This window comes from Vanacampus margaritifer, chromosome 2, assembly GCF_051991255.1.
Source record: "Vanacampus margaritifer isolate UIUO_Vmar chromosome 2, RoL_Vmar_1.0, whole genome shotgun sequence".
Classification (NCBI taxonomy): Eukaryota; Metazoa; Chordata; class Actinopteri; order Syngnathiformes; family Syngnathidae; genus Vanacampus; species Vanacampus margaritifer.
The window spans coordinates 4,809,171-4,834,170 of NC_135433.1; the positions used below are offsets into that span (position 1 = coordinate 4,809,171).

At 42.2% G+C, this 25,000-nt stretch overlaps 1 protein-coding gene across 1 annotated transcript in view; it reads right to left on the bottom strand.

The window, feature by feature from the left end:
- The window catches only part of nyap2b (neuronal tyrosine-phosphorylated phosphoinositide-3-kinase adaptor 2b), a 33,060-nt gene extending 10,657 nt beyond the window's left edge, over positions 1-22,403 (bottom strand). The window contains exons 1-4 of the mRNA XM_077557508.1: positions 21,543-22,403; positions 15,771-15,965; positions 8,556-8,866; positions 291-1,364 (exon numbers count right to left, since the gene is read on the bottom strand). Coding sequence (XP_077413634.1) covers positions 291-1,364; positions 8,556-8,866; positions 15,771-15,949 — 1,564 coding nt within the window. The 5' untranslated portion in view covers positions 15,950-15,965; positions 21,543-22,403. The remainder of the gene's footprint in view (positions 1-290; positions 1,365-8,555; positions 8,867-15,770; positions 15,966-21,542) is intronic.
- Between the last annotated feature and the right edge of the window lie 2,597 nt (positions 22,404-25,000).

A 25,000-nucleotide genomic window follows, 5' to 3' on the forward strand; every position in this document is an offset into this window, starting at 1 on the left:
TGGGAATGCCTTGGGATCCCGTCGGAGGAGCTGGGTGAAGTGGCTGGGGAGAGGGAAGTATGGGCTTCAATGCTAAAGCCGCTGCCCCCGCGACCCGACCCCGGATAAGCGGAATTGGACGGACGAGTGTTGGATAGTGCTATCAACGACGCAGTGTATAAATTTGAGTTTTCACAATTGAACGGATCTCCATAAACCAAGGACCAAGTTTGCTATTGCTAGCTCTTACCACATTCAATGAGGGTGGACGATAACATTGCATTTTCAGGAAAATGTCTGAAATGACTTACTTTCTCCGGGCTCTTTGGATTTTCTCCCACTGGCATTTTTCTTCAGCATGTTCCTGCCGGTGGTGAACAGGTTGGTCAGTTCATCCAGCGGGCTGGTGGGAGTCCGCGAACGACCCGTCGACACATTCTGCATGGAGCCATGGAGTCGTCCCCCGCCGTCTTGGGGCGGTGACCCTTTGCCGTGAGGGGTGGCCGACGCGCTCCTTGGCAAACCCCCCGGAAATGGCATCGGAGCGTCGAACGGCGGCGTTCGCATGAGGCTCAATGGAGTGAGGCAGCGGCCCATGCTGACCGGGGATGGGCACGCCGAGTGGCTGCGTTGATAGGACGATGAGGTGGACGATTTGTAGAGAGTACAAGGCAGGGGAGGTGCAGAGGAGCGCCCAGAAACGGTGAGGGTCGGCGTGGCTGTGAGCTCTCTACGGATGTGTGCGGAGGAGGGCGCTTCGGCAGAAGAGGTCGGGGATTTGCTGTACGATTGGTTCTCCATCATTGGCAATTTGTTAACATCAAGCGGGGTGAGGGGAGACTCGTCCGAGTTGGGCGAGCATTGCGCCGGTGCTGGCGGGAACACTAGCAGTGGAGGCCTGTGAGTGAGTAAATTGGGAAACGGTGCAGGAATGTCACAGAAAGGAATGTTTCTCGGAGTGGAGCATCGACTGAGAGGTTCGGGGTCATACGGTGCAGGGGTAGGACATGCGGAACGACACCCCACTGGGTCGGTACGGTATTCCATATCATCCAGCATGGGGTACTTCATCTCCTCATACACAGACTCCCCTGGCTCCTCGTCCTCACTTTTCGAGAGTTCTCGCGCCCCAACGTCTATCCCGCCCATCTCGATGTAGACGGGCTCGTCCTCACAATCGTCGGTAGGGCTGTCGTCACTCTGCGGTGGCGAGGTATTGCGCTCGCACGGGGAGCACGTGCGGTGGAGCGCTTTGGCCGGGCACACTCCACCGCCACCGTGAGTTTTGATGTACGACTCGTCGAAGGAAACGCTCAGTTGTGTGTTCGGGTTCCTCTTGGGTTTGGGCGGTGGCACCCGCCGGCAGTCTTCACTGCAGTCTTGGGCTGTAAGAGAGGAAGATAAAGACGCTTAGTTACAGTATTTTTGTTTTGTTATGACAGTCTGAACGACTCTATTATGATTTTTTTTTTTTTTCAAATCCGTCCTGGTTCACTTTCATATGTGGTCCTAGATCAGATACGTATCAGATTTTTTTTTTTTTGCCACGCGACTTTAGTCTGAACGGCCAGGTCACGTTTTTCTGACCTGCACGTCATCAATAGTCGACGACTGAGAATCGCCCGTGAATCTGCGTGAGTCATTTAGCCATGCAGACGGTTCATTCATTACACGTGGTAATGACGTGACATCATCATCAGTGAAATGAAGAGATCGAAAAACCTTGCCTCATTTTCCCAAAATACCTCCTTCCGTATCGCTCCTCTGTACGTATGAGATGACAAAAAAAATGAGCCGCATCGACGGACTTATAAAAGTCCGAGGCCCTGACACGCTGGACCATACGTATTTACTTCAGTAAACACAATGTTGGGAGTGATGTCGTCTCTTCTTCTCCGCATGTGGGGTCACTTTGCGGTCGTATAAGGTTCACACAGCAGACAGACTGAGGTCGCAATTAACTCTTTGACTGCCAAAAACGTTAAATAACGTTTAGTAAAATCCTATGGAGGAGTGCCAAAGACGTTAAAAGACGTTTTTTTTTTTTAAACAGAGGTGAAACTAACCATTTTCTATTGTTGATTACTGAAAAACGGAATAAGGTAGAAACAAACTTTTTTTTCTGATGAAAGATGAGAGTCCAATCTTTCATTTGGTAGTATGTGTGTTTCCATAGTCCAAACACAACATTTTCTGTGGACCTTGAAAGATCAGTCAAAAATGCTTAAATCGGCTGGCACCCACGGCATCCCTTTTCTGAAAACATCTGGCAGTCAAAGAGTTAATGCAATTTGTAAATCCTTGTGGGGAACTGAAACTAACTTGCAATGATTTCGGCTTCTTCTTCTTCTTCTTCTTCTTCTAAAACTGATGAAGAAGAAGCAACTTCCACCGGAAGTATGGTAGTAGAGAACCGTAGTCATGGCAACTTGGTTTCGGGTTGCACAAGGATTTACAAATTAATCCACCAGGATTGTGGCGTTGAATACAATGTGACGCAATAACAGAACCACAAAGTGCAGAGGGAATACCTTTCTTTATTTTAGTTAGCGATTGTTTATTTCACCAGTAAATGTATTACAATTATATTATGATAGTTAAGAATTTTAAAGTGATATTAAAAAAATAGTTTTTTTTTCTGGTTGGTGGCCTGGTGGGTGGTGTCTGGTCGGTGCTGGATTTCACTTTCCTTTCTTTGGTCCTTCCTCGGGTCTCCTGATGGCCTCACGACTCTGGCTGGAAGTGTTCGGTTTAGGTGAACGGTATGGGATTTTTTTCAAATAGGTTTTAGGTGAACTAATGAATACACACACACTCACACATACACATAATCACCCACATAAAAAAAAAAAAAAAAAAAGGAGAGCAATGATGATGACATGTCAAATCGGTAAAATTACCGAATGAACAATACTGAGCTCCAGGAAAAAAAAAAAAAAATTAAAAATAGTTTTTAATGGAGAATGTGATTAACTAGTTCCATTATTCCAATGGGATTTTTTGCTAGACGTGAATTGCAGTTATGGCAATTGTGTCTGCTTTTTCGTTGCTTATTTTTGAATGAATCATTGAATGAATTTTACGCGCATATGCAGTGCAACACGTGTGGTTCAGTGGGTCAGATCTAGGTCAATGTGCATGGCTAAGAGCAGTATCTTGAGTCAGATATGTGGGAATGGTAGAGGCATATGCGTGTTTCTAGGTCACATATACAGCAGCGGAAGCAGTATGTAAGTGCGGTTATCTGGGTCACACACAAACACGCTGGAGCGTCTTTCTGATTGCGGTGACGTGGCATTGCAGTGTGAATCTCTTTTGATGTGGTGCAGTGAGCTTATATGTTGTTTTGCTCGACCAGTTACTGCGGTAGAGCACGTCATCCCCTCAGAGTGTTGCACGTTACACCACCGAACCGTCGTCATGCAGTAGTTGTTCAACGTGGGTTTGTGGGTCACATACTGAGATGTTTTGATCCAGAGTGCCCGTTCCCTGCTGGTGGCGAGTGTTGCCGAGACCCGGATCATGGCTGAAAAATTTCAAGCTGGAAGTTTTTGTGCCTTTAATAATTCAGACAGCAGATGGCCCAGACACACGCATATACTTCCCATAACTGTATGACTCACCAGCATCCTGACACGCACAAACACAGACACAACTGTACACATGCTCACACGTTGTGGGTTGGAAATTAGGACAGGTATTGCGTGTTGCCCATATTAACTGAAATCCAGCTCATCTGCAACCCTTTTAAGAACAAGGGATAGAAAATTGATGGGTGGGTGTACATTTATTTATATATATATATATATATATATAATGTATATGTGTTTATGTATACTTTTCATGTTTATTAACAACCTGCCTAGGGACCAAAGGTGGAAATTAGCATTTATGCTATAACCTGGTACCAAGCATCTTTCCTGACTTTGTTTTGGTCAATGTGTTGTTGTGTACTGTCCATGTTCAAATAAATACATACCGTACCGTACCATACCGTACTTTTTTGGATTGGCAATGGACTACAAATTAAGTACGTTTGGAAATATGTAAAGTATCACAACATAACTTCACATAACACAACGTACGTGACAGTATGCCGCTATCTCCCTGCATTATATGATACGGTGAACTACTGAACTGAATGGAATGCTTGGATAAAAACAATAAAAGAAGCAAAATTTGCTTGTGGTCAAAATGTGTTTTGAGGACCAAAATAAAAAAACCTAATTATTACTATCCGGCATTTTGGTTGTTTACTTTCGTCACAACCACTTTCAGGTCAGAACTGCGAAAAGCCAACTGGGATAAATCCGACTTCCGAACTTGCTCGAATGAAGCATTAGTCCATTCATTTACGTATAATTGTGCTGTCTTCCCAAGTGACGAAAAAAATTGCTGTAAAATAAGTACCCGTCTGGATCACTTAAATTCCCGGGTAAAGGTTTGGTCCCAGTATGTCACTGGTGTTGATAATCATTGAGTTGCAGAGACAAATTGACAACCTAGCAAGATTTTACTGAGTTTTTGTGTAAACTGGCTGAAATTATTTAGACTGCCAAAACGGTTAAAAGACCAATTAAAGCTGTAGGCAGCAAAGTGTCCACCCCCGCATCCCCCCAATCCTAGAAATGATCCATTTACTTGCTCCACTCAATTAAATAAGCAAAAAAGCTGTTCAATTTGTGAATGATGATGAAACTTAGCTATATTCTAATGTTAATTGCTGCAAAACGGAAACCGATAGAAAAATACATTTTTTCCTGATGAAAAAAGAGACTTTAATCTTTCTTTTGGTAGGTCCCGTGTTTTTATAGCAATAGAAAACATTATTCTGTGGGCCTGGCAAAATCGGTCAAAATCTAGTAAAACAGCCGGGAGCGAAGGGGGTTGCTTCAGTGAAAATGGCTGGGAGTAAATGAGTTAATATAAAAAGAAAAATTCACTAAGATGTCACCAACGTCTTACCAATGCAATTATGACATCTAGTGGCAGAAAAATGACCTCACCACAAAGATGCAGCCATATTTCTGTTGAACATTTCCCCCCCAGTTTTGTTAACAAGAGTATGAAAACTTAGGGAATAAATATTTTATTGTACATTTGATTGTACATTTAGAACAGATAAAAAATGTGCGATTATTCATGACTATTGAAGTCATGCGATTAAGTAAAATTAAAAAAATGAATCGCCTGACACCCTGAATAGATATGCATCACAAAGTGTTGCTGTTTATGGATATGTTTCTGTAACACACTTCATAGCTTTAATCTCCAAGGTCGCCGTTAGTATGAAGACGATGCTTATTATAATGAAAAGACAAATTAAGCTGCCCATAGAACAATTCCTGTGTGGTAAGTCATAGATGATGAAATACACACAAGACTGCTTGTCTTCTGATTGCCTCATCTTGTGTTTTGCATCAGGGCACACATTTTACACTAGGAAATCCCACAGCACACCACTAAATAAAAATGTAACTAAGTATAAACCCTGAAATGATCATCTGGTCTCAGTTGAATCACAAATTGATTTACAGTCCAGTGGAAGAGCATTTAATTGTTCTGCCTTTCACTGCACGGCGACGCTTTATGTACAAGAAACATGATATGTTGTACATAAATTCTAGTTTTCGAACCACTTAAGTGAGATGAAATCATTTCGCGTGATGCACCTGATGATCTCTCACGGCACAGTAGTTGGGAATCAGGATTTCAGTGGGATGTTCTGTATATGTTATTAATGCATTTTAATGTGCGCGTGTGTTCCTTCATCAACAGCTGCATCCTCACACAAACAGGTTTGCGTGGTGGATCCGTTTCAGCACAGCTCGTGACATCTCCTCCTTCCTGTCCCTTCTCCTCTCCCTCGATTGCTCCTTTTCCTTACCCCCCTCCCCCCTGTCGTGTTTACCCGCAACCCTGTACCCCCATCCTGAGGGAAACTCAAAAATCTAGGTCATTCACTCCTCCTGAATGAATTCTACTCCAGCAAGCTCCTCCCCTTCCCGCTACAGTGCACGCAACCCTCCCCCTCAGACAGGAACACCCCCACAGCTGCGCCGTCATTGGCCGCGCCGCCTCCGACTCCGACATCTCCGCGTCCCCATTGGACCGCGTTGCGCAGGGATGTTGTGATTGGCTGTGCGAGGGGGGTGGGGTGGGGGGGTCTTGTTTCTGTGGGATGGTTGCCGTGGTGCCCAGGAAGATCTGTGCGCACACACGGACATCCCCACCAATCTCAGCCAGGCTGGGCGAGTCCTTTCGCATCACATTGGCAGTCAAGCATCCCGACTGAAATGGACTCAAAAACCCTCAGCAACCTGTTTTAGTTTGCGCTTGCAACCTCTCAACGATATAATAGAGGACCGCTCGATGCAAAATGCTGGTTGGGGGAAAACATTTTTTTACGCTTATTTAATTCCACTCTATTAGAGCCTTTAGGACGCCGAGCCACCTATAATGATGTCCTTGTTTTGATCCATGGCCAAATGAGCATACTGCGTTTATTCTGCCCAAACAGACTGACACTGCTGCAGGGCGCTGCTCATAGATCTCAATTATTCCATCTCAACAACAAACAAAAAAAAAAATTGGCTTTAATTGGTGATTTGCCTCAAACTATGTAACGGTTTTTAAACAAGGTCACAGAAATGTCAAGATGTTTTTGCCCACTTGACAGATGACTGTAATGCAACCCCCCACCCCACCCCCAAAGAAAAAATAAAACTAAATAAATAAAAGCACAGGATGAGTGATTACACCCAATCTGCTGGCCCAAAGTTAGCCTGTGAAGCTGAGACCTAGCAGCCTAAACTTGTTTCACTACTTTATTTACCATCAGACTTACCAACACCGATTAACTCATTTGCTCCCAAAAACGTATCAAAACATTCTATTTTAAATATTGCCATGGTCCCAAAAGCGTATTTATACGTTTTTATGTTGTTGTTTTTTTAATGCTAGAGCATACAGAAGGTTTTGATGCATCCTCTGAACTGAAGCGAACGCTTAAAACAATGGTAGTTATTACAAAAACGGCCAGCAGGTGGCAGCAGAGTATAAGAGATCAATTAGGGCCATGTTGCAAAAAGTCTCTTTTTAAACAGATTTGTGAATAATGATGGAACTTAGCTATATTCTAATGCTGATTGCTACAAAACGGAGACAGATAGAATTTAGAAATATACCTTTTTGTATTGGCTGACTTGAGTGCAGCCAAATGTGGTTCAGTTAAGGTTTTTCTGTTTCTATGTGCCCTGTGATTGACTGGTGACCAGTCAAGTGTTTATCCTGGTTTCGACCCTTAATGGGATCAGGGTCAGAGGTGGCAAATCCAGATTCAGAAAGTAAAATCTCTGCCACAGTTTGGCTTTAGCCCCAGGTGCTAGCTAGCGAGCTACCTAGCTAGCTCCCCGGGTGCTCGGATACCTGCTAGGGAGCTAGCTAGCTAGCACAAGGGGCTAACGCCAAACTGTGGCAGGGATAGTTTTTTTTCCTGAAAATGCTTCATTTAAATTAAGTTTAACTTTGTATTAGTTTTAGTGTTGTTTTTTTATTTTTTATTTATGGATTGTTTATCGAGAGAAAGATAGAAAAAAAAAAGTCAGTAGCAGTGTATAATAAAGTAAGGTAAACAACAATTCTTGACTATTTGACCGTCCAGCAATGCCAAAATAAATACATTTAACCCCTGAAAACTCATTACGATTTCGACAAAGATGGAAACGAAGGACATTTTGGCTATAATTTTTTGCTAGTATTAGTTTTCTAAACGTAAGATCAAGATGTAGTTTTAGTGAGTTCTTGGTTGTTATTGTTTTTGGCTTTGGTTTTTACCAACATTTTTTTTCCGTTAACACAAATTTTAGTTTGTTATTATATATTTAATAACCTAGAATTATGATATGTGGTAGAAAAAATGGATGCAATGCGTTAGTCGTGGATAAGAATCACAGTTTTTGTTTTAGATTGTGAAGCATTCTTTTATGACTCTCAAAAGTGTGGTATGTGGTCTCCCTTTAGCGCTCCTTGAAAAAATGACTTTTAAATTCAATACATTTACTTGTAATCTAGTATTTTTCTTTAACATTTATTCAGTTAAATCTTTAGCTGAACTTTAAACTTTTATGGGGCGGCATGGCTCAATGGTAGAGTGATCATTTCCTAACTGGGAGGTTGTGGGTTGGATCCTCAGCCCTTGTGACCATGTTGAAATGTCCTTGAGCAAGGCACTGAACCCCAATTTGCTCCCATTTGACCTGGCGGCAGCGTAAGAATGTTTGGGTGAATGTGTGGCTTTGTAAAGTGCATTAGGGCAGCACTTGGTGTAGATAAACGCTATATGAAAAGCTGTCCGTTTATGTTCAGTTTTTGATGTTCAAACGGGGAATGACGTTAAAAAGGCTTCTAAAAAGTACGACTGAGGCATCTGCTCATCCAATCATGTGACTATGGTTAAATCTAAACGGCTGCCTTAGATGTCATGTCATTGTCAGAGGAGCAGGGTTGAAGAGGGCACCTCGGAGAGGAGCTAAATATAGCGCCGCGCTTTGGTGTGAAGTGCCACCGCCGCTCACCATCACATCTGTCTCCACGACAGGCCGACACGGGGCTGTGGTCCACCGCTTCGGACGACATGCTCAGCTTGGTGGCCGGGTCCCTCCTGGGCTTGGGCGGGGGCTGCTTCCTGGAGGTGGGGCTCCCCGCCTCTTCGTCCCCGCCCCCGCTGTTGCCACCCACGGAGTGGAGCGACTGGGAGCGCACGGAGAAGCCCTGCCCACAGGCCAGCGCGTGCGGATGGGGCACGGGCATGCGTTCCTGCGGGTCTGGCATGGTGATGGAGCCCATACGTAAGTGCTTGCCTTCTGTTGCTATGTCCTCCCCCGTCCTACACAAGGGGAAAAGGAAGTGTTTTTTTCAATTACATGCATGCAAAGGCCATAAAAAAATTAACATACAAGTTTCAATGAGTCCCCCCCCCCCCCTGAAAAAAATGTCACGTATTCTGTGACACACTCACATCTCAAATCATGTTTTCTTATTGAAATGTATGAAAAAGCCTTTAATCCTCCCTCTATAAAAAGTCAATATAAAAACTTGTAAATTGTTATTATTTGATGAGAAAAATATCACTCCATAATATTGTACTTTTTGAAAACTGGGCCTGTTCCAAACATCGCTCACCAGTAATGCGGCATTGTGATTTTCTAGGAAATTTTAAAACGTAAACAATAGGAAAGATTTGCATATTGGTATTTATCTGTTAATTATTGTGAGAAATCATTACGTTCAAATTATTAATTGTTCATTATAACTATGGGCCCCCGCTTCGAGGCAGACATTTTTATAGTCGATTGAGCGGAGTTAGCGAATTTTTCTCCCCCAGTATTAATAATAACATATACTAATTAATAATAGCATACGATTAAACATAATTTGAGCAAATGTGTTATTTAAAGTCATTATCAAACAGGTAGCCCTTCGCACTCGCTGCTTCTTCTGGTGTACATGCCATGGCCAGCTGGGGGCAGTATAATACAGACATAGATGCTATTTATTAATTTGTCTATGTTAGCATTAAGCTAGCGAAAACGTTTTAAAATACTTACATGTATTTTTTCTTTGAAGCCTTTTCAAACAATAGAACTTCTTAAATTACACTCATGCTCATGAATTTTTAAACACTATAAATACAGTATATTGGAAACACCCAAAAAATATTGCAAACATAAAATACATAGAAAATGCCGTATTGTACTGTGAAAAGTGCATCGGTTGTTGGTTCTCCTTTCACACATGAGAGGTCATTACAGTAAGTATAGTGTGTAAACTCATAAAAATATTGCTCTGAAAAACATGCAATTTAACGGGTACGACCGATGAACTGCGGTATTGCTTAAAAATCATTAAATTTTTTAAAAATGCACTGCAAGAACAGGTCGTAACTTTCACTAACAAGCCAGAATGAACTTCGTATCTCAGTCGAGATATATTCCATCAACAGTACTTTCTTGTCATTAGTAACTACTTTCCTATTAATCAGGACTTTGCCGCCATCTTGTGTCCTTACAGGGTGTAAAAAGAGCACAAATATATTTATACATATATATATTTATTTATGTTTTGTCAGTTTCTCATCTAATCGATGATGTTAGATTTCACAGGAGCAAAATATGAATAAATGAATTTGTGAATAGCGAGCCACAAATAGGCGGGAGTTGACTATTGCATTACATCATGGAGGGACATGACATGCAGATCAAATCCTTGGCAGGGGATAATAATAATAATAATAATTGAACAACCCTTACATACAGTACAGTAACTGTTTGTGCTCTCTATCTATCTATCGCTCTATCGCTCTCTCTCTATCTATTGCTTCTTATCTATCGCTTCTTATCTATCTATCTATCTATCTATCCTTTTTCTCTCTTGGCCTAATTTCTCTCTCTCTCTCTCTCTCTCTCTCTCTCTCTCGTTTCCCTCTTTCTCTCTCCCTCTCTCATGTTTCCCTCTCTCTCTCTCTCATTTTCCCTCTTTCTCTCCCTCTCTCTCATATTTCCCTCTTTCTCTCTCCCTCTCTCATATTTCCCCCTCTCGCACTCTCATATTTCTCTCTCCCTCTCTCATATTTCCCTCTCTCTCTCTCTCATATTTCCCTCTTTCTCTCCCTCTTTCTCTCTCCCTCTCTCATATTTCCCCTTTCCCTCTCCCATTTTTCTTTCTCTCTCTCTCTCTCTCTCTCTCTCATATTTCCCTCTTTCTCTCCCTCTTTCTCTCTCCCTCTCTCATATTTCCCCTTTCCCTCTCCCATTTTTCTTTCCCTCTCTCTCTCTCTCTCTCTCTCTCTCTCTCTCTCAAAGGCATTGATTAGAGTTTAACTTCCGGAAAAAGGACCAACACCGCTCACATTAACACATTTTCACACTCAGGACGACACCATGTACACAATCAATACCATATAAATGCGTGATTGGCCTGAAAGGAGCGTTAATGATGTCTGAGTGGAGTATGCTAATGAGTGTGATTCAGCGGAAGAACACGGAGCTAAACACCTAAGAGTTTGTATTTATTTATTTGTTTTTTGTTTTCTATTGATTTTTATTATAACGAAAATAAAAAAGAAATAGTAAATAAAATCAAAAATTCAGTTTCGCTTTACTGAATGCCATGAATCTGCATTCACATTTTTTTTTTTTTTTGATGTGTGTGTTGTGTGAGACCCCTGCCTGTGTGACTTTGCTGACTCTGACCACCCCCACCCCACCCCCGGCCAGCTGCTGCGCAGAAGGTGCACAGTGGGTTCTGGTCCGAGCTGTAATCTGCCTAGCAACGCTGTACCCATAGAAACAGGATACAGAAGGCAGCCACAATAATAAAGTGCACGTGCACAGATTGATGAGGCAGAGCTTGCACCAACCAGTAGATTCATGTGCTTATGTTGTTTTAATGAACTGCAATGTGTTTATTGTTTGTGGAAAATCAAACAAACATGCCAGTTTGCATAACAGAGTAGTTAAAAAAAGAAAAGAAAAACGATGCATTGCAAATTAGGGCTGTGTAATTAATCGAAATTCAATTACAATTTCAATTATTACACTCCACAATTACAAAAACGGCATAATCGCAGACAATAATAAAATACTATTAATACTAATTTTGAATTGTTAAAATAAAATAAAATATATTTGCACCTTTTTTTTTTGTTTTAAAATGACTAATTTAATAAATCTTGTTTGGTCCAAAAGAAACCTGCATATTTATAGTATTTCAAATAAATTTATTTCTTAATCATTTTTACATCTTGGAACATTTTCCTGTTTTGTTCCAATAAACAGATGTCCTTAATCGTGATTTCAATTATTACCAAATTAATATTTTTCTTCATAATCAAGCAGTCCTACTGCAAATACTAAAATCTGCTTGCGCTATAATAATAATAATAATAATAATAATTTCTACTGATACAATAGGAACCAAGCAGTGGTTGCTGCTCGGGCCCTAACTAGAGCTGCGGGCAGCTATGAAGGGTCCTTGCAGCCTGCACCACTTTGAGGTACCTTTGGTTGTTGGCACATTGGAATGTAATTTTTTAGAAAATGGCACAATAACCTCGACGTGTATTTTTCGTTTTTTGCCAGGCCTGATAACTTTTATTGGTAGTTAATTTTGTTTAAATTAATTTAGGTGTTCCTCATTTCCGTATTTTTATTCCTTGTGTTTTTGCAGTCAAAATAACAGGAAAAGCATCCTGTGTCTCATGTTTATTTTTGCGTCGTGCCTCTGTGCACTGAAATACTTTATTTTTATTTAATTTTTTTTTATAGGTTGTTTGCCCAGTGATTGGCTATGAGGACAGAACACAGGTGCAATAACGCAGGCACAAAAAAAAACATATGACCTCAGTTCATTTGCATGACAGTGCATAAAAAGACAGATTACATTAAATCCATATAGGATGGCGAAGGCAGGAAGGCTGGCCTCACTCAAAGCTAACGTGTTGATCTGATTGGCTGTCGACTGTTCCAGCTGTCACCAGGCAGAAACACATCTCCTGCAGTGGTGCTCACGTTTAATCACTAACATTTTTCTCCCTCTTCAGCACCCCCCCACACACTTGCTCCCTCCTCCTTACTCGTGGAAGCGTTTTTTTTTTTTTGTCTCCCACACGCTTTCTATCTTTTCGCTCACGATGATAATATATCTATTTTCCTCGCACGCTCGCTCTCAGAGCAGCCATGTTTACATGCGAGCCTGCTCATGTGTACTCGCTGTCTCATTCATTCTCAGTCAGCTACCCAAAAAAAGGGGGGGGGGGGGGATTTGTGGGGATGGAGGGCACGGGGGTCATTTAATCGACCTACATGTGCCTCGTGAAAAATCTATTTTTTTAGACTGTTCCTCTAGTGACTGCCTATGAATATTTCAGTATTGGGGCAACAGTTGAAAGACAGTGCAAGGGTAACAGGACGGTAAACGATTCTCCGCGGGCATCGTCTTGTCCTGGAACAGTCACCGAATTACCATCCGCTCCTTTCTGGTGCATGAGTAATACAGTACTGACAGCTGAAATGTGACTGTTTAGAACAATGTCAGCTGTGGAAGCACATGATTATTTCTATCACTCATTATCACGTGATCTCTTCACAAGCTATTGTTGTTTCCATTTAATTATTTTACTGTTTTGACATCATAATGTTGTCATCAGACATTAAATTGTGCAACAAGTCAATAAGGGTACCATTTTTTCCCAACGTAAATGGGTGTACATTCACCTATTCTCAGCTATTTACTGAACGTTTCTTTGTTCTTGCTGTAACATCATAGGAAACTTAACTCATTTGCTCCCAAAAACGTATAAATATGTTCTATTTTAAATGTTTGAAGTGTCCCAAAGACGTATTTATACTATTTTTTTTTCATGATTTTTTTTTTTTAATGCTAGAGCGTACAGAAGCTTTGATGCAGCCTTTCAACTGCAGAGAACCGTTGAAGAAATGGTAGTTAATACATAAACGGCCAGAAGGTGGCAGCAGAGTATAAGAGATCAACCAGGGCCATGGTGCAAATGGCTCATTTACCCACAGTTCAAAACAGATTTGTGAATAATGATGAAACTTGGCTATATTTTAATGTTAACTGCTGCAAAGGGTAAACAGATAGAAATGTACATTTTTTCCTGATGAAAGACGAGACTCTTATCTTTCTTTCTTTTGATGGGTTCCATGTTTTTATAGCAATAGAACACGATATCCTGTGGGCCTTGCAAAATCAGTCAAAATCCAGTAAAACAGCCGGGAGTGAAGAGGGTTGCTTCAATGACAATGGCCGGGAGTGAATGAGTTAACAAAGTCCTGGATAATAGGAAAGTAGTAGTAGAAAGTGTGACGGCTTAACCGTTCCTCAGGCTACTATTTAATCATGACAGTCCTTCAATTAATACGACCACATAGGTTGTTTTGAAATGTGCCAAATCATGACCAAGTGTTACATATTGTAGATTGGCTATGTAAATAGCAAAAATATAGTAAGCTAAACCATAACGGGAGTTACTGGGACTCAAACTCGACTGAGCTAACATGCCAATGATTGCTTTAGTGTTGACTACATGTTTTGCGTGCACTTCGGGCCCTCACATTACATGGTGGACCTGTTTAGAACTGTGGGTAAATGAGCTTGTTTGCAACAAGGCCCTGGTTGATCTCTTATACTCTGCTGCCACCTGCTGGCCATTTTTGTAATTACTACCATTGCTTGACCCGTTCTCTGCAGTTCAGAGGCTGAATTGAAGCCTTCTGTATGCTCTAGCATAAAAAAAACATTAAAAATGTATAAATGAGTTCAATTCTGTGCGGGTGGGGGCGTGTAGGGATGTAGCGATAATGGCAATATCGTAAAAAATTGCCACAATGTCGTTCGTCGTCATGTTATGATATTAAAACCAGCACATCTGTTAAAGAGGTTGTTTTTCATTTATGCCGTTTCAGCACCCTCTGGCAGTTCGTTTATTAATGCAGTTTTACTTTAATTGGGCATGTTTTGGCCACCTACATTGAAAGACCCTTGCTAATGGCCAGGTGAAGTGGAACGTAACACCTTTGTGATCCTCAGAAAATTAACTCGATTCACAATGTGTGCATGCATTAGCAAGAATGTGCCTCAATATTCAATGTTAATAGTGATTGCAGGGCATTTATGTATGTCAAAATGAATTTTATTTTTTATTTTTTTTAAATATATCGCCAGCTTGTCATGATAATTATCATATCGTGAGGTTCATATCGTATTTTCATGCTTTGGTATCGTTACATCCCTAGCGCGTGGTCTACATTGCAGAAGCAGAAACAGACTTGATGCTCGCAAACTACGTCTATAAGGAACTGTAAGATCTCCACTTGTGGGAATTTGGAGACCACCTTGCACACAATGCATCTGTGTGTGAACCCCAAATGAAAATATGATGGTATAATATGAGGTTTGCCTGCGTCTGTATCACATCCACCAAAATTGCGTTGCAACGTCTGTGCCACAACTTAGACCTGGTTTCACCTGTTCTAGTCCCAACTACTTTCTGTCACTGAATTGTCAGGTGTGCTGGTGGTGTGTAATAGAAACTGCGGCTTGGCGCGGTCTGCCAAATTCCCAGCAAACTAGACTTGCCCCGGCACGTTCCGTAATCTTCCTCAATGACGCCGCCGTGTTCTCTATCCTACCCCACAACAGGAGCACGCCGTATGCACGTGCCGCTCACGTTGCAAGCACATGCCTCGTTCACGTTTGGTTTTCGGAACGTGTGCACGTATAATAAAGAGGTTGCAAAGTAAGGACAACCTCCTTCTCCCGTTTCAGTTTGACCTCCACAAATGACGACAAGTCTCAGCTGATTGCATTCTAATACACTTCATGTTTCTTCATTCTAAAAGACCCCCCCCCCCCCAAAAAAAAAAAAAAATGGAGCAGTGCTGACCTCAATCCAAGTCCCAAATAAATCTAAAAGTGAAAAACTAATTATCCTTCGTAGATGATGGGTGGGCATAGTGTGTACTTGCAATCCTCCAAATGTGGCAAAGTGCCTGCGCCGCAGGGACCCTGCGGCCACTTGGCCCACTTCTTACAAACGCTTCCTGCTGTGAACCCAGTGACATTTTTACCTCTTCAGAAGCAGGACAATGGCTAATACTTCATTCATACAATCACCCTAAAACCCTAAAATGGATGTACATGCTTGTAATGTTGCCAGGTTGCCCCCCCCCCCCTTTTTTTTTTTGGTGCGCATCAAATAATCTTCCTACCTCTTTATGGCTTCCTCCTGTTTTCTCTTCTTGTCGTTTTTCTCCTGCAGGTATATCCTATTCTTCTCATTCCTGGCGTGGTCCAGGTTCTGAGCCAGCAGCCCGTTGTAGGCTTTCAGTCCATTCTCCTCGACATACTGGAAGAAGCGGATAGTTTCCTCCTCTTTGGAGCTCATCATTCTTCAAATGATTCCGCTGGAAACACAAAATAAGCCGGTGATTAACGGCCTTAACAGATTTCTTCTCTCAACCTTCGTTTGTCAAGGTCATCCTCAGTGAGAAGTCAACCAAAGATAGCTGAGCTATTTATAGATTTGCTTGTTGTTCTTCCGATTTCTTACGGTTGCCGTGGAGGGTTCATCGCTAGTGACGAGCTTTGAACGATGTCCGTCTCCTTGGAGGATTGCGACGTCCTCAGAGATCATGTGATATATACGTTTACATACAGTACAGTACATGTAAAACTACGGCACCACACAAACAGTCAGTATCTTCGATTGATTTGGACTTTTTCTTAATACAGCAGCGGTGTCCAAACTATGGCCCGTGGGGCCATTTGTGGCCCACCATCCACTTTTAAGTGGGCCGCGGTACGTGCTAAACTGCTAGGGGGTGTCCGTGGGCTACATGAGGTTCTGATCTAAAAATAGCTCACCACTGATGGGACAATTGTGGAATGTTGAAAGTAGTGATCATTTCAAAATGCCAACACTAGCAGATACTTATCGGAATAAAATGCTGCATTTAGATATTTATCTGTTTGCCAATTATTATGAAAAAGCATTAACTCTTTGACTGCCAGACGTTTTCAGAAAAGGGATGCCGTGGGTGCCAGCCGATTTAAGCATTTTTGACTGATCTTTCAAGGTCCACAGAAAATTATGTGTTTGGACTATGGAAACACACATACTACCAAATGAAGGATTGGACTCTCATCTTTCATCAGAAAAAAAAAGTTTGTTTCTACCTTATTCCGTTTTTCAGTAATCAACAATAGAAAATGGTTAGTTTCACCTCTGTTTTAAAAAAAAACGTCTTTTAACGTCTTTGGCACTCCGCCATAGGATTTTACGAAACGTTATTTGACGTTTTTGGTAGTCAAAGAGTTAACATGATCAATGGCTTCACATAAATGAATACCATTAATTGCTAATTATGATAGTCTACAGCTAAATGGACATGGATAATTTTTTACGGCCCATACTGATTCTGATATTTAGCAGAGTAAAATAAACAATAAAGACATGAAGTACAGGCAGAATATTTAACTGTTTTACAATATTTTTCCCTTTGTCAGTATTTGTATAACAGAGAGAGCAATTGGGAAAATATGACCAATTTCCGACCCACCGATATGTATTTATTTATTTGAGGGGGGTTAAGCGTCATATGTACAAAAATGTAAAAAAAAGTCAGCAAATTTTTCCCCCCGATTATTGACTATTTTAAAAGAGCTAATATCAGTTGATGAAATAGGTCAGGCCCTAATAATACCATTATTAAAGGCCATTTAAACATATTTCATAAATGTGTATCAAACTGGTAGCCCTTCGCATTCATCTGTTCCCAAGAAATAGCTCTCGGCTTCGTAAAGGTTGTCGAGATTATTATTATTATTACTTTTAAATATGCTGATATGCAAATTAGCTATTTACAATTAAACAAGTATAATTTCTCTTCACAACACCGTAGTGAAGTGACAGATCATTTGTACAAGCGAAAAAGGTTTCCTACACTTTCTGAAGTAACTGCTTTAAAAAATGGTCAACTCATGACAGATTGCTCGTGTTTTGATTCTGAATGTAGCAATTTGGCTGCTGTCTGGTGCAGGGGTTTGTTTTCCTGATATTTTCTGGGGTGGTTTAGGGTCTCAACAACTCCAAATCTTATAAAATCGTAAACTATGCCGTTTGGGTTGCAGTTTTGAAAATGAAAAGCACTGTAATACATAGCGATAGGCGGGTAGCAACACCAGGAATCGGCAGGGCTGGACTGGCAATCGAGCGTATCGGGCAGAAGTCCAATGGGCCCATGTCTTTTGAGGCTGATGTGGTTCTAATTATTATCCCGCTCCATGTTATCCATGTTACAAGAGACCAGCGCACAATTTAGAGTGAGCAGCGCATTCATCCATTTACACTGGAAGACAGCAAACCAAACTAACATCAGTTGCTCGAGGTCAAAATGCCAGGGCTGATTTTTTTAATTTTTTTTATTGTGCCAGTTCATATCAGCTGTAAGTACACCAGGATATGAAGGCCCTTTATTGCTGCTCGTAGCTCTAGTTATGGCCCGAGCAGCGACCGCTGTGAGGTCCCTAATATATCTGTTGCAATTATTATTATTATTATTAGGGCCAAAGCAGTATCAGCTGTCCTCTCTGTGGCTATTTTATGATCAAGAACTAGAAATAAAAAAAATACAAAATATCTTTTTTTAAATTATTATAAAATTGCCATTATTTTCATGCAGTTTTAGGGGGGAAATGCTATGATGGTTTGTCATTATTTTTTGGGGGGAGAATTTTCTATATCCAAAGTACTACTTGGCTGATTTTGTTGTGCTTGATAAATTAAAGTAATTTTCAACTTTTCATGTACGTGACCCTCGGAGGAAAAAGTCTGCACACCCCTACTGTACAGTATCCGATACGTCTGTTGCTTTTCTTAAGTGACGCTTGCACGTTCTCCGGCTGAAATCGCCTCCTCTGACCAAACTTGTAGCTGTGATTGCAACTACAAAAGGGGAGCTTTTTCATCTGTAAGAAAATGTGTCGTGGGCTCCGATGAGAAAATGTAATACTCCTGGGAGCAGCGCGGATTAATTTTTACTCGACTGCAGTGCGTGGTTTCGCATGCGCGCGCAATCGTCTTGCATTTGATGTCTAAAAATAGTCCGCGCTGGAGTTGTTTCTTGCTATTCTTATATTACTGACAGCATCATCGCGACGTAGCGTGGATGTGCGTGCGGCAAAAAAAAAAAAAACAGCCATCATTTGCTCCTTCTCACTTGTTCTTCCTCAGTCGTAGCGGCTAATGAGGACGCGCGTTCGCCCCTACAACACGGATTGGGAAGAGGTCGGCACGGCAGCCGAGAAGACAGCTCATGCTTTTATTATGTAGGTCACTGTTTTGAGATGAGCCTAAGACTCATGCTTGTTTACGTGTGAGAGAAGCACTGGGGGGGGGTCACCGATAACTATGTATGTGTGTGGGTATGTGTGGGGTACTTGGAGGGCAGCCAGATGGGAGATTGCAGGGCCAATTGGGAGGCCGACCATTGTCTGCCCAACCTCGGCATCCGTCTACCTCGTGTCTGTCTACGAATAAATCCAGCGTGGCCACGGGGTCGTCGGGTTTATCCGCTCGCCGCTACACATTCACGCCATATTTTTTTGGCACACATTTTAGAGCGGGCAGGGAGGCAGTCGGCATCTCATAGTGCAAACCAGGTCACCAAAGCCCTAAAGATGTCGAGGTATTTTTTTTTTCCTTATCGCTGATGATGAAGCAGGCATATTGAGACATCGAAATGTCACAAATGGGAATCGGACTCGCCTTCAAAGTACACGAGTTCAACGTGTGAAGGATGCGGCGCTAGCAAGGCGCAGTTCAAACGGCGTTTGAGCTGAATTAAGCCCGTCTGCTTAATCCCCGTAAACCCGCAGCGGCACTCTGCGCCGGAGTCCGCTTGTTTATCACACAGTTTTCATCAGCCCAGCCTTTCACGTTGGATTGTCCTCCCATAACTCATCAATGTGAAATGCTCTTCTTATTTGCTCATCTCCATAAAACCTGTCAATTCGGCAACCCATTTGCCTCAGTGCAACCTAATTTCCCTCCCACCGCCCCCGCCCGCTCTGCTCCATCTCTCTCTTCTTCTTTCTTTAAAAAAAAAAAAAAAAAACAACTTCTTCTGCCTCTGACTGTGCCTCAGTTGACATCGGCTGCAACAGTTGGAACACAGATGTGCACTTTGCTTGAGATGTAAATGAAAGTGGCACACACTTCCTGTTTCCAGGCAACCGCGTGACAGGGGAAGGCCGGCGTGGAGATTTTGCAGACACAATGTCAAAAAGATTGCAAGGCCAATGGCCGGCTGACGGGACGTTGCGGGCGCTCGCCTTCACGCTTGCGTGTGTGCGTGCACTGACGTAGTGTGCACCTGGCAGCCTGATTCAGCTGTTGATGTTTTGCATTTATTGAAAAGAGGAAAATGCAAACTTTTATATGAATGTTAATGGGGATGTTTGATACTTTTAGATACAAGTATGAGTGCTCAACTTTTGAGTAGTCATCGATAACGATACCAAGTGCCGATACCATTAGTGCATTTGATACATACATTTCATCCCCCCAAAGACATCAATGACAGATCATTTTAAAGAAAAATCCATAAATCGCAATACAGTGTTCTCTCGCTATAATGCGGTTCATTTTTCGCGGCCTCGCTGTTTCTCAGATTTTTTTGTGTGCAATTTTTTACAGTAATGTACCCATTTTATAAAGTTTATGAAGGCTTGAACATTGATATTGTTTAAACAAGAGAGAAATGTGAGAAAATGTAAATGCCTCAATGAGAAAATAAAAAAAAGTTTAGAGCCTTAAAAACATTTAAAATAAATGTAAAACAAAGCTAACTACTTAGCGGATCTTAATTATTGTGGGTATTTTTTGGAACCTAACCCCAGCGGAAAATTAGGTAACACTGTATAGCATTTGTCCTTAACATTGCATGAAATTAATGGCAATAATCAATTCTTTCAATTTCTAATTTGCAGTTCTCAATCATAGTATCGGCCGCCGTTGCGAGTACCAATACTTTGAAATTAGGGCTGAGCAATAAATTCCCTTAATTTGATTAAATCGTAATTTTTAAAAAATCACATTGTTGTGAAATTGAGATGCACACAAATAAATAAATACACTCTTGTCTTCTGGATTATTAAAAGCTGTTATAATGAAGTTCTGTTATATCCTAACGTTATTGTAAGTTGTAATTTTGGTGGCAGAATACTAGACGGGTGCTTTACAAAAAAATGTGGCATTTAAGCAGGATCATGACAAGCTATTTTTTGCATAAGTTATAAAAGTTAGGTTTATGTTAAAAATGATTTAAAAAAACGTTATTGTTGTCTAAACATTTTGCATATGATTTATTTTTGAATAAATTAAACCATTCACTCATTTGCTTCCAAAAACTTATAAATACGTTCTATTTTAAATATTACTATACTCCCAAAGACATTTTTTCTTATGGTACAGCATACACATGGCTTTGATGCAGCCTCTGAACTGAAGAGAATGCTTGAAGTAATGGTAGTTTTTACAAATACGGCCAGCAGGTGGCAGCAGAGTATAAGAGATCAATCAAGGTCATGTTGCAACAAGTTTTTTTGGGACCGTTTTTCACCAGGAATGTGAATATCGATGAAACGTATCTAATGCTAATTGCTGCAAAACGGAAACAAATAGAAATAAACCTTTTTTTTCCTGATGAAAGAAGGGACTCAAATCTTTCTTTTGGTAGGTTGCATGTTTTTATAGCAATAGAACACAATATTCTGTGGGCCTTGCAAAATCAGTCAAAATCCAGTAAAACTGCCGTGCGCGAATGGGGTTGCTTCAGTAAAAATGTCTGTGAGTGATTGAGTTAAATATATGTTGGTTTTATTATTTTGAATACAATAATTACGACTGAATTTTTTTTAATTTTTTTGGGCCATATGGTCCAGCCCTACCTGCTATTGGTACTTGTTGTGGGTATACTTACAGTGGCCCAGTGTCCTTGCTGGTTTGTTCACCAGTGTATCTTCTGTCTTCCCCTGGCACCTCCAGAACACACTCTGACCTTTGCTGGAGCACCACTGCGCTATTCCCCTTAAATCCACAGACAAATCCATCCATTGTATGGTCCAATTGCTGGGCTTGCTAGATGGAGTCCCTGTGACCCGGGATGAGGCTCAGGAGGAACTGGGCCATTGGGAGATCCGACCCCCTCCGGTCCCGATGGCGCCAAACTCCGAGCCAGGTGCCAGCTTTGCCACTCCGCACATCAGCACATGCTAGAGAAGGAAGGAAGACGCAGTGGAGCTGCAGACCGCACCCGCCACCACCGCCGCCGCCGCCGCCAGCATGACACAAACACGCGCTCTCACCTCAAATGCTGCTCGCCTGGATACTTAATAGTCTTTTAACTTCGATGTTCAAATCTATTCCTTCGGTCTGAAATGCACAAAATCTCCCGCAGTGTCACACATGGTGAAAGGAATCCTCATCCAGAGAGAGGTTTGGATTTCCAAGTTTAAAGTCCCCAACGTTCCAGCCGGTCCTCGCAGGTCTGGACTGTCAAGTCTGTGCCGGAACAGATGACAGCGGGCTTCCCAGTGATGGCTCAAAACAAGAACACGCCCACCGCTTACTGTAGCCACCTTCCGTCACCACGTCATCCTCTCGACCTCTCCTCCCTTTCGCCGCTTCTTGACACCGTTTCCCCTCGCCGAGTGCCTTCAGCTCCTCATTACGCGCTCTCGCAAGTGCGTTGACGCTTTTTCTGGTTTTGTGTTTCCTCTCTTGAGTGCCGTAGTACTGTAACTGGAGCGCCGGCGTGTTTTTCTGCCTTCAGTACCATGGAGAGAGCTATCTGTCAGAAGGTGGGGGGAGGAGGGGGGGGGGGCGATACTCCTCTCCTGAGTGGAGAGATGGGGAGCAGGGTAGGAGGAGCCAATTGGGTTGCCAGGGCGTGACCTCATTAGACTCAACCTCCTCTTCCCCCGGCAACCACCCCCCCATTCCCTCCCCCCCTACTCCTTTACAGCTCGTAAACAACACCGATACACAAAAATACTTTGCTGCGAATGTACCATGTTGCTCTCAAGTGCATTTGTTACATTCACAGCAGCCAAAACAAAAAACAGACCCCCCAAACAAAAGATACACATTTGGTTTTGCATGCACACGCTGGCATCCTGGCGTAGCCTTAAAATATGTTTGCATATGCAAACAAAGTGAGACGTGCAAATGAGAGGCTTGTTCCCGCCGGCCTAGAATGTGAACAGGATTAAAGCAGGCGAAGAGTTGAACCTGAGTTGCATGAACTGTCTAGAACCTGCAGCAGCAGTCTGTCTGGGGGACCCATTTTGGGGGGAGGGGGCGGGTGTTAGTACAACATGTTTGATTGTTTATGTGGTGGGAATGCCTGCTATACATGATGCACAAGTGTGGTGGTGGTGGTGGTGGTGGGTTGGGGTTAAGCAGTCCGGGGTGGGGTGCGGGGGGTGGGGGGGCTTTGCTCGGACGGATTAACACAGTGGACACAAAAGGATTAGGCAGAGATCTGTTGTTTTCATCAACCCTTCCCTCCATTTCTCTTAACCTGGCCCCTTCACTTTCCCGCTATCTGTCTGAAGGGACTGCAGTGGAAACGTCTAAAAGGAAAAAAATAATAATAATTCAACAAATTACCATCAATTTGCAACGAACGGTAAGGGGCTGTAAAGGAAAATGTTCTTTTACTTTATTAAATAGATTAAATTGGAGACTGGGAAAAAATACTGTAAAAATGTAAAGTATTTACTGTGAAATCAAAGAAATAAGCATAAATTTGAAAAGAAAATACAGGAATTGCATGGCTGTAGTCATGTCCACCTTTATCGAGTCCAAGTCAAGCCTGAGTCGCAAAGGTCCAAGTCGAGTCCTTGTCACAAATGTCCGAGTCCAAGTTGAGTCCAAGTCACAAAGGTCCGAGACAAAGTTGAGTTTGAGTCACAAATGTCTGAGTCCAAGCCGAGTTTCAGTCTGAAAAGTCAGAGTCCAAGTCGAGTTTCAGTCTGAAAAGTCAGAGTCCAAGTCGAGTTTCAGTCTGAAAAGTCAGAGTCCAAGTCGAGTTTCAGTCTGAAAAGTCAGAGTCCAAGTCGAGTTTCAGTCTGAAAAGTCAGAGTCCAAGTCGAGTCAGAGTTACAAATGTCTGAGTCCAAGTCGAGTCAGAGTTACAAATGTCTGAGTCCAAGTCGAGTTTCAGTCTGAAAAGTCAGAGTCCAAGTGGAGTCAGAGTTACAAATGTTTGAGTCCAAGTCGAGTTTCAGTCTGAAAAGTCAGAGTCCAAGTCGAGTTTCAGTCTGAAAAGTCAGAGTCCAAGTCGAGTCAGAGTTACAAAGGTCTGAGACCAAGTCGAGTCTGAAAAGTCCAAGTCGAGTCCGAGTCACAAATGTCTGAGACCAAGTTGAGTTTGAGTCACTAAGGTCTGAGACCAAGTTGAGTCCGAGTCACAAAGGTCTGAAACCAAGTTAGGTTTGAGCCACAAAGGTCCGAGTCTAAGTTGAGTCAGTCGCAAAGGTCTGAGTCCAAGTCGAGTCCGAGTCACAAAGGTCTGAGACCAAGTTGAGTCCGAGTCACAAAGGTCTGAGACCAAGTTGAGTTTGAGTCACAAAGGTCCGAGTCTAAGTTGAGTCAGTCACAAAGGTCTGAGACCAAGTCGAGTTCGAGTCACAAAGGTCTTAGACTAAGTCGAGTCCGGGTCACAAAGGTCTGAGACCAAGTTGAGTTTGAGTCACAAAGGTCCGAGTCTAAGTTGAGTCAGTCACAAAGGTCCGAGTCTAAGTTGAGTCAGTCACAAAGGTCTGAGTCTAAGTTGAGTCAGTCGCAAAGGTCTGAGTCTAAGTTGAGTCGGTCGCAAAGGTCTGAGTCCAAGTGGAGTCCGAGTCACAAAGGTGTCTTAGACCAAGTCGAGTTTGAGTCACAAAGGTCCGAGTCCAAGTCGAGTTTGAGTCACAAAGGTCCGAGTCCAAGTAGAGTCCGGGTCACAAAGGTCCGAGTCAAAGTTGAATCAGTCACAAAAGTCTGAATCCAAGTCGAGTTTTAGACACAAAGGTCCGAGACCAAGTCTAGTTTGAGTTACGAAGGTCTGAATCCAAGTCGAGTCTGAGTCAGAAAGGTCCGAGTCCAAGTTGAGTCAGTCACAAAAGTCTGAGTCCAAGTGAAAGTCCAGACGAGATTAACAGTAAGCATTAAGACAGAAACATACTATTTTCACGACCACAAAATTAGAGAAATTTAATTTTGAAACCGGAAACTGTTATTTCCAATCCCTAATATAAATATAAAAACATTAGGGATGTGCTCATAAAATCAATTTGGGAATATGTCGTTGTGGGGCTCTTTACAATACATGTATCGATACGGCGGCGTCAAAATCAATATTGCACAATCATTCATACATTTTCCTGGTGCATC